This window comes from Pinus tabuliformis, chromosome 2_1 (genome assembly GCF_031772625.1).
Source record: "Pinus tabuliformis cultivar Carrire ecotype Pingquan chromosome 2_1, CPIR1, whole genome shotgun sequence".
NCBI classification, from domain to species: domain Eukaryota; kingdom Viridiplantae; phylum Streptophyta; class Pinopsida; order Pinales; family Pinaceae; genus Pinus; species Pinus tabuliformis.
In genome coordinates, this window is record NC_142299.1 from 322,665,961 (window position 1) to 322,676,984 (window position 11,024).

General features: G+C 35.7%; 1 protein-coding gene across 1 annotated transcript; it reads left to right on the plus strand.

Annotated features, from left to right (window-relative positions):
- Positions 1-3,749: 3,749 nt before the first annotated feature.
- On the plus strand, positions 3,750-4,226 carry LOC149200145 (uncharacterized). The gene has a single exon (XM_089400866.1). It carries the CDS (start codon positions 3,750-3,752, stop codon positions 4,224-4,226), a length of 477 nt encoding a protein of 158 aa, XP_089256992.1.
- The last annotated feature ends 6,798 nt before the right edge of the window (positions 4,227-11,024 follow it).

Below are 11,024 nucleotides of genomic sequence, written 5' to 3' on the forward strand. Positions count from 1 at the left end.
AAACGACTTTTCCAAGCACACCATTAACAAGGTCTGCATTGACCCACAAGTTGTTGGTAAGTATAACTTTTTATTCATCGAATAAGAGGACCTCTTTATCTAAATGTTCATCTTTTGTTGCAAAAGAAGTTTGTTGTCTTTAGTGCTTTGCGTAACATATTGCAATTGGCATGTTCAATTTACTTAAAACTTTCAACTTAATCTTTTGTTGATTCAGGTCTCTCGAGGAAGTTGGTTGTTTTAGCTAAGTGAGCCAAAAATGGCAGTGAAGCTTATTAGCACAATGGGCCTAGATCAACATATCTCTCACATCAATATAGAAAGAAAAAAATACTTTTAAAAATATTTTCTAAACTTTAAAATTTAAGAATATGTTCAAAATAAATAAAAATATTCAAATTAAATATTAATTTGTATTATTATTATTATTTAAATAGAAAACAAAACAAAATTAATATCCTATAAGAAGTTACCAATTTTAGAAAATATATAAATATATTTTAATTAAAATTTACTAAATATATTTAAAATAAATAAAAACATGAAAATTAAATGTAAATTTTAATATCAATAATAATTAAATTATAAAATTAATATTAATATTTTAACATTAATTTATATAAATGTTTAAAAAAAACAAAACTGAGTTTCCAAGATCTCATCCTTAAATTTTGTTGACTTCAAATAAGTTTCAAATAGCTAAAGTCTACTGTTTTTTTTTCCAAGTTGCCACATCCCTATGGAAACCCCTCAGTTATAAACATTCCTAGTTTCATCTTTGATCATCGTCCCATTTCAATTAAATGGAATCTGGCGGGTCATAGATGGGGTTACCCATTCAAATTTAATAGGGTCTGGCTGGAGGATGAGAAGTTTAACACGATCATTAAGGATTATTGGTAATCTCATTCCCTTAACGATTCATCCTGGCAGTCAGAATCTTTTTTGGATCGTTTATTGGGCTTAAGATCTTGTGTTAAATGTTGGCAGCGGGGTAGGGTGATTTCCAACAGAAGAATTAAAGAAGATAAGCGAAGAATTGGGAGAATTATCTGAGCAACTTATTTCAAATAATGTTTCTCCTGATACGAGGGCTAAGATCAGGGACCTCGAGAGAAAAAACAGAACTTGCTGGCTATTGAGGAGGCTCAAGAGCAGAGCCATTTGGCTCAAAGAAGGGGATAAGAATACAAAAAAATTTCATCGTTTTGCGAATAAGAGGCGAGAATTAAATTCCATTTGGGAGATTCAAGATGAGTTGGGAGCCTCGGTGTTTTCTCAGGCAGACATATCCAGAGAGGCTGTAAAATATTTTCAGAAGGCTTACAGCAGCAATGGGGGATGTGAATTTCCTGATATCATTTGGGGCATTGAACCTTATCCCATTATGTTTGATGAGGAGCAGAATGATCTCCTCTTTGCCCCGGTTTCAGAGTCAGAACTCTTGTCCATCATGAAATCATTTCAAAAAGACAAGAGCTCGGGGCTGGATGGATGGACCATTGATTTTTTCATCCATTTTTTTGATATTCTGAAATCTGATCTTTTGAATATGGTGGAAGAATCTAGGACAAAGGGTTCTATTCCCCATTCTATATCATCTACTTATATTGCCTTAATTCCAAAAAAGAAGCCCTCCCTTTCTTTCAGGGATTTCAGACTCATCTCTCTCTGTAATACCATTTATAAGTTAATTTCCAAAATTATTGCAGTTAGGATGAGGAATATGCTCTCAGTATACATAACTCCTGATCAACATGGCTTCCTTAAGGACATAAATATTTTAGAGGCTGTTGCGATTACACAGGAAAGTCTCCACTCAATGCACATAAGGAAGGTGGAGGCTGCTTTTTTAAAAATTGATCTCAAGAAAGCATATGATTGCATAGATTGGGGTTTCCTCAGATGCCTACTCATCAAAATTGGCCTTAATTTCAACTGTTTGAATTGGATTATGGCTTGCGTAATTGATGTGAATTATGTTGTTCTTGTAAATGATATTCCTTCATCCTTCTTCCCAGCAGCCAAGGGTTTGCGGCAGGGATGTTCTTTGTTCCCGCTACTTTTCATTTTAGTAATGGATTCACTCAGTCTCCACATTAAGAGGGCCATTAGAGATAAGGCATGCAAACCGATGGTTATCAGTAGAAATATTACCTTCTCACACAATCTATTCGTTGATGACATCATAATGGATGCTATGTTGTCTCGTGCCTCATGGGACTATCTATATTCAATTTTGGGGAAATTTCAGAAAGCCACGGGGCTTTGTATAAACGAGGACAAATCATGCTTTTATATGAGGGATATCAATTCCGAGATGGCTGCATATCTTTCCAATCTCTTTAATATCCAGGTGTCTCCCCTTCAAGAGGGCCTGAAATACCTTGGCTTCTATCTCAAGCCAGTCAGTTACACCTCAGCAGATTGGTCATGGATTCACGAAAGATTCATCAAGAGGATTGTGGGCTGGGAATTAAAAGTCTCTCTCTAGTAGGAAGATTTATTTTAACTCAAACGGTTTTGGTTCAGTTATTGGTCTATTGGGCACATCTATTCTATATCCCTGCTAAGATTATTCATAAATTGAACCGGAGTACTACTAATTTCATTTGGGGAGAAAACAGGCATCATAGAAAATTCCATTTGTCAAAGCTAGCGAATCTATCTCGGCCTAAAGCTCTCGGGGGATGAGGTATTCTGTATTTAAACTTATTCAGTATTGCACTTCTTTGCAAATCATTGTTGAAGGTAGTTTTTGGGATCAGTATTTGGAGCAATATTATCAAGGCTAAATAATTAGATAACAAAGACATTTCATTTTGGTTTACACAGGGTACTTTTGGTCCTCCTAATGGTTCTGCCATATGGCGTAGTTTTCATAAAATTGGGTATTATTTTCTAAAAAACTTGGCATGGAACTTCCAATCGGGCAAAAATATCCTAATTGGCCTTGATCCATTGGTGGGTGAGGCTTTGGATTATAATATTCCTCAACAACTGCTTTTCTATCTTCAGCATATGGGGTTTTTTTTATTGGGATCAGGTCATAGAAATGGGTGGGCTCTATTCCTATATGGAAGTTAGCTGAAATGATTGGACTATATGGTGCACAGTCTTCTCAATGGGATAAGGTCATATCGTATATGCAAAGCAGGGGTATCTTTAAAACATCGGAGGAAGATCATCTTATATGGAATGGATCAAAGGGGAGGTCAGCTGTTTATGTAAAACACATCTATATCATGCTTCAGATGGAGAATCCAACTTCCCTTGACAACATTTTCCCCATTGTTTTCTAGAAAACAAACTGCCCTACCAAGATTATTTTATTTTCCTGGCTAGTTTTTAACAACAAGAATATGATGTGGGATAATTTACAAAAAAGAAATTGGTGTGGGCCAGTAATCTGTCCTATTTGCAAAGTGAATGAAGAATCCAACTATCATATTTTTCTGGTCTGTCCTCTTGCTATAAAGATATAGAAATCACTTGCTAATAAATTTGGGCTAAATAGGATTACTTTCTCATCATTAAGAGAGGCTTTTCATTGGTGGAGCAAAGTGAGACCTGATTGGAGGCCTATCCTGTTGATCTCTATCTCGTCCATATGGAAATGGAGAAATAAGGCACTGTTTCAAGAAAGAGAGGTATGTTTTACACTTGTTATCGATTCTATCTTATCTCACCTTCCCATCAGTAGGCCCCCTCAAAATCAAAAAAATGTCAAGAAACAAGCTGGGAGCTCGATGGACCTTTTTGTTCTTCCTCGTGCTTATTTTGACGGGGCATCCTTGAATGGAATCTGTGCTTGTGGGGTTTACATAATTCCTCATGTGGACCAACATATTAAAATCTCATGGAATGGCGGGAAGGGATCGAATAACAAAGCGGAGGCAATGGCCTTGGCTGGTCTCCTGAGTTTTTGTGACTTCCTAAACATTCAAGGACTGCACATTTTTGGTGATTCCAAGGTGATCATAGATCATGTGAGATCTGCTCATATCATTCAAAATATCAATCTTTTGGGGTGGCTGGAAAGAATTGCATCTATATGGAATTCTCACAAGGATTACTCAATTCATCACATTGGAAGGTCATTCAACAAGGAGGCAGATGCGCTGTCCAAAGAAGGTCTTTCCTCTCCAAACGAATTATGGCAGGTTTCCATCACTGTTGGAGAAATTCGGCACAACATCCAGGAATTCCGTCTCCCTGGTACATAGCATAATTTATTCTCTTCTCATATCTGGTACATTGTATGAACCTGTTTCTTCTATATTTTTTATTCCTTCTCTTCTCATATATGGTACGTAGCATGAACCTGTTGTCTTCTATGTTTCTTCTATTTTCTATCATCCTCTTCTATTTCCGATGCTATTATTCAGCAGATCTTTATATATTTTGATATGTCCAGAGACAGAATAAGTCATATCTTGTTCTGATATGGATCCATATCATTCCACTATTTTGCATGTCTATGCTCGGGTTCTTATAGTTTTCATTCTCATGATCCTTCTTCATGAGCTATTTTGATGACTCCAACTATCTGCCAAATGTTGTACATTCCAAAATATCTATGAATATAATACAACTTTTTTTCTTACTGAAAAAAATATAAGCAAGCTTTGTGTTCAAATTGCGGGAGTACGATTTACAAGTATCATGTGTATATATGGGGTTCTGATAGCAAGATGCAAGTTATGGTAATTTTGGAACATTGCACTTTTGACTCTCTGATAAGATGCGCGGAATAGCTCTTTGGATGTACACTGGTTTTTCGGGGCACAAAATTACAGGTGGATAGATGACAAGCGATGGGCGAGTAATGGATAATTTAATTTATTTTGTTCCTTATCTGAGTCTAGGAGTGACTCCCAGATGTAAAAGGATGTTTGAATCCCCCTATCTCTTTCTCATTCGACATTTCTTGGCCTAAGTGTCTTTCTACTCTTGGATTTTGCGAAATTGATACCACTATTCCATCCTGGTTCAATTCTTTGGTCGTTGAAGATGTGTGTGTATTTGGGATTTCCTTAGTGATGGGGGTCCCAAGTCCTCATCTTTCTCTTCTTCGTCGGGTTATGGTGTTGGGAATTGCCATCCCTTAGGTTTTTTGATAGGTTTCTTTTTCCTCCTGGGATCTTTCTTTGCCAAAGGACATGTGGTTTGTAGATGTCCAGTTTGAAGCAGAGATGACATATAAATATTGTGTTCTCATAATCTAAGAACAATAAATTTTAATGGTTATTGTAAATAAAAATATATAAATAAATTTTAATAGCCATTATAAATAAAAATATAAAGAAATTTGAATAGTTATTGTGAAAAATAAAAAAATAAATATTTTTAGGACTGCATTGAAAGATAAATGTTAATAGATGTATTTATCAAGAAAGAAGAATTGATAAAAACACATTCACTAATTAAATAAATAAAAATAAAATTAGGAAACAATTATAAAATTATTATAGTTGATATAAATTTGAAATTTGAAAATATCATCTTAATAAATATTAATAAAGAAAAAAGGTTCATGAGGTGGTAGAAAGGGGAGGGGTTTTGTATAGCCTCGAAGGAAATTTTGTCAAGAGATATGCATGGGCATTGGGAAAAATGAATAAAAACCAAACAGAAATGCATGGTCTATTGTCTGTTGCAAAGCCTAATATTGGTCAAATCTACAGAAGTGACAAATATCAACATCTTGAGGGACGCACTCATCACCATTCAATGCCTATGCAAAGGGACCTTGCCAATAGATAAGAACTTAGGGAATCTTCTAAAGAGAATCAAGGGGTTGTTGGAAGAAATTCTTCAAAAAAAATTATTCCATATTCTAAGAAGCCAAAATGATGAGGTTGATAAGTGTTCAAACTAAGCGTGTCAACTCCAGGCGGGGAAATTAGAAATAAATGGGATTTGGGATGGGGGAACCTATGCTAATCTCAAGGAATCAACCATTAACTATGGAAGGTATCATGGCCTTCGTAAAAATTATAATACATTACTCCAAGACCCATGCATATAAGTTCATAATTTGTGCAAGGAATTATAATAAAAAATGGGTAGGGGGATCGACGAATGTCGTGGCACCCCATGTAAGTTTGTTGTATACAAATTACATAATCCATAAATCACCACAAGGATAAGGCTCAACTCAACTACCACATTACATTCTTGGCAAAAAACTTCCACCTTCACTATTGATTGCACTTAGAGGTATGGAAATTATGAGGATTTATGTTGAGGTAAGGCTGGAAGCATGTGGGATGAATGGAAAGACATATAACCTATGGATGAAGCACCATTGTTGTCCAGGATGGCCCTCGAATTTTACATTCTATTTGTAAAGACATCATAGACAAAGATGGATATGGAAAGTTCCCTGGTGTAACTGCAAATCCCAGGCTATGGTGCCTCCTCCTTTGTCGATGGCTTTTACCTTTCTAGTTGATTTTTGTTCATAGCCTATGACTTATAGGGCATTAAGAAACCGTTGACTATGGTGGGTGGATGTGAATTGCTTGGTCTCTAGTCTATTTCCAATTGGTGGCTGGTACCTCACGTCTGTGTTTGGACTGAGTTTTGGCAGGGAAGCTCTAGTAAGCAATTTGGGAAAGGTGTGCCTGCAAATTTAGCATTCATCCATCTGTGCTAGTCTCAGAGGAAACTAACTCCTTGATAGGACAAAGGAACTTATGGGGGGCATTGTTTGACAACTTCAATCTCCAATGAAACAAATTTGGGTCCAATTTTGCAGGTTTCATTGTTGCAACCACGTAAGGGCACTAGTTGCAAAGCTAGTTTGGATGGGATATATGTTTCTCGATCGAGCATCACTGCCCATATGACACAATCCTAGGAGAGAGATAATTGGGCATGTCAGGACTTGTGGGGGGAAAACATTGAGAATGAATGACTGAGTTGGACAAATTCACCTTTGAGGGGGAAGAATTTGTTGAAATTGATGAGTAGTGAGAATGGAAAATTCACCATGTGGAAAGGCCAGGAAGGCATTGTGGGAACCAACAACTACGTCTGATATACTAGTTGCAGTTGCAAGGGAAAGGTTGTCTAGTTAATGAAGAAATTGTATGTATTTCAACTTGATTTTATCATGATGAATTTGAATCTCAAGGAAAATATGGCGTTGAATTGTGAAAGAGATGGAGAAGGTCCAAGTCTTGATAGAAAATATTGCTAGACAGGGGGATGAAACAGAGGCACTTCACCGATAGATAGTAGAATTGCAAGATTAGGTTCAAATGATGAGTACTAGACTAAGTGATTATGACAATATGAATCAGAGCCCAATAGAATATGGTGCAGATCTCAATAGACCTCCATTGGAGGTAATGAATCACCTCAACTGAAGTATGTATTCATTTTTTGCTGGGCAAATTTTTTAGATTGTATATCTCTAGAAATGTATTGAATTTTGAGGCAATATGTAGCCTTTCAAGGGTGATAACAAACAATATTAGATATAGGGACAAGAAAGAGGAAAGTCCAAATGTAAAATTTCCTAAGTATTTCTAATGACCATGCACAAAGTTAATATAATCTATACTCAATTTTGTTTAAAAAAAAAGCTCATCCTAAAATTATGGGATAAGTATGATTATAATATAGATAAACAAATTTATTGTAAAAATACACATAATTGGAAATAAAATGAAAAACCCTTCATGAGATTAGGGAACATTAATGAGAATAAATTTAGGGAACATCAATGATAATAAATTATGTAAATTTAGGAATTGAAAATATTATTAAAAATAATATAAACTTGATAAATAACTATTGGATAAGTAAATATAGTGTGGTATTGAAGATAAATAAATTAAATATTGACAAGTTATAAATGATTTTAAAAAAGAAAGGGGGGAGGGGAAGAAGTGAAGATAATATGTGATTGAAGAGAAGTAATGAGAAAATCCAAAAACAAATAAACACAAGGAGATAATGAGAGGCTTATTTTATTGATTGAGGGAATGAATAATAGGTTTATAGGAGTGGCTAAGTTTATAGCCATCTTCACAATTGAAATTATTACGATGTTTTTTATTTCAACGACTTCTCGAATGATACATATGGAGATTTTGGTTTGGACAAAATAGATAACATGTTTAGATTTATGAGATTGTTCTATGATAGTTCATTTGGAGATATGGTTACGACAAGTGTTAACAATCTATTCTTTAAGGTGGGATTTGAAAGATTTTCCAATTTGCAAAATGTAGGTTTTACCATAGGAACCCAAAATTTGGTAAACACCAGGGCCAAGCATAATGTCAAATTTGTCTATAACAGTTTTGAAAAGATGTTTAAGTGTTTTGTAGGGATTAAATATGGTTTCGATATTCTTTCTAGCTAGGATTTTGGAGATTTGGAATGTGGTTCCTTGGATGTAGGGAAGAGAGATGAGATTTGGGGGATGATAAGGTTGACTTTGCAATTTAGAATTGTAGAGATTAAAGAGATTTATAAATTTGAGATGGACGAATAATTATTTACCTTAAAGACATTTGTAAAATAATATTTTCCTTTTTCAATAAATTAAGAAAAATATTCACTAGAAATAAAAATTTCAAACCCTTACATATAATCTATATTAAAAAATAACATAAATATTATGAAAACTCATATTATCAAATTTAATATTTATTTTTATTTAATATTAATTATTTTATTAGCATACAGATAGTACGCCTCTCATTTCTTAACAGATTTTATATATATATATATATATATATATATATATATATATATATATATATATATAACTCTCATTTCTTAACAAATTATATATATATATATCCCAATTCCTAATAAATTATATATATTCCGACCTTATATCATTAACAATCATCTTAAGCCAACCAAAATCTGACTTGGTAGTTAAGACAACAAAAGTGTGCCCATCTCATAATCTTCGTGCAGAGCAAGTTGCATGGATTTTTCAATAGTATATTTTTACTTATTTTAGGATTATTATTTTAATGCATTATATAATGTATGAATAGTTTTAACTTACTCTCTCTCTCTCTCTCTCTCTCTCTCTATATATATATATATATATATATTTTAATTGAAACAGGTATGTTTTATTTATGATTTGGTTGGGCCGGAGCCTAATCAACCTTGTTACACTGCAATATCTTACATCTTAATACATCTTGATGAACTCTGTTTCTCAGGTTAAGGAACACTTGCTTGAATAATACTATTGTCATTGATGTTGAGTTCGCCCGATGCAAGAAGGCAGCCTTTGTTTGCCATTATATCCGCTTCACTATTTGAGCTTCTGAGAATGTGGAAAATTTGAAAGGATTCAAAGTCCTTCAGTATGGTCATTAGCCTTTTCAGAGACTTGTTGAGTGTGGTGTTGTTGAACTGGTCCTGCATATTGATCTTCTTGATGAGGATTTCTGAGTCTCCAAATGCTTGACAATCTTTGATGCCTCTTTCCCAAACAATTTGGCAGGCTTTTGTGAGGCTAAGAAGTTCTGCCTAGTTATTTGTACGATGACCAAGCCCCCAGCCGAAGCAATCTTTTCTAGTGTTGTCTGGCTAGTAGATAACTCCACCAGCGCTCATTGCCCCAAGGTTTCCCTTGGAGGCTTCGTCGAAGAAAATTGTAGTTTTGAGTTGATTCCTCCACCAAAGTTGGAAGTTGGCTTCTAGATCTCTTAATCTCCAGTGAGGGTTGGGAAGGGGGAGGGTCAGAGATTTGCCGTTGGGGAGAGGGCTAAGATGATTCAACCAACTCTTTTCAAAAGGGAGGAGAGAATAATATGATTTTTGTGAATGCTGAAGAATAGATTCTAGGAGAAGAGCTTTAGCTTTAGTGGCTATTTTTGCAGGGAAGCAAGGAGTATTATTGAATGTCAAGTCGTTCCGGGCGAGCCAGATTTTCCAACACACAAATTTAGGGATTGAAAGCCAAATGTGATACCACGGAGAGTTGTTGGGAATGGGATGAGGATAATTTTGGAACCATGTGGAGTAAAGATCAGCCACGGTGCATTGCTGGGGTAGATTAACTTGCAGATCAAGAAGTGTTATTTTATAGACTTCCTTGGCAAAAACGTAGTCTAGGAACAGATGAGGGGCTATCTCTCCAGCATTTCTACACATGATGCATCAATGAGGTCCATCAATGTTTCTTTTTAGCAGATTGTCATCTGTCAATTGTTTTTTATGCATGAGGATCTAGAAAAAAAAAATGCTGGGAGAATGTATTTTATCTTTTTTTGGCTGCAGAGCGATATAACCTGCTGTAGTGGTATAAGTGCCGGTGTCTCCCCAGCCCCAGCTATCTGGACTGTCACGATGGATGGGCACAACGTTGGAGAGGAGCGATTTCAGCGCTGCCAGCTATGGAAGGAGATGCTTCGGTACGATTGGGAAGCTCCAATCTCGCCAATTCCCTTTGCGATCCCACTCTGTTATGTCAAATAGCTTGCGATACCCTGCATCTAGAAGCCAACATCGGAGGTCACGAATTTCATCATGGGATTTAAGGGTTGCGCTATTCATTATACAATCTTCCCACAAGTAATTTTTTTTTCCATTGCCTAGAATACAATAGAGGTGAGACTTAAAGCGACTGATGTTGTTTCTGCATAAATTCTAGGTTAACGTTCCAGGGGAGGTGTTGTCAATAGATAGATGCCTGAGAGAGACCCCCTATGCATATTTTTTCCTGAGCGTATCATTGACTCGATGAGCAGGGTCGGAATAGATTTTTCAGAGAAGCTTGCAGCCGAGGGCGAGATTGGAGATTGTAGGGTCTCTTATCTGGAGTCCTCCATCCGCTATTGGGCGTTTTACTAGATCCCAGTTTTCCAAGTGCATTTTTCTTTGATTGCCTTTGCCTCCTTGCCAAAGAAAGTTTCGCAGAAGGCAGGAGATTTGCTCCATGATGTGTTTAGGAGCAAGAAGAAAAGAGGTTTGGTAGATAGGAAGGGCAGAAAGCATAGATTTTATTAAGATTGTTTTTCCTCCGTTTGCGAGCC

Coding starts and splice junctions, on each gene's coding strand:
- LOC149200145 (XM_089400866.1), top strand. CDS start 3,750: ATGGACCTTTTTGTTCTTCCTCGTGCTTATTTTGACGGGGCATCCTTG.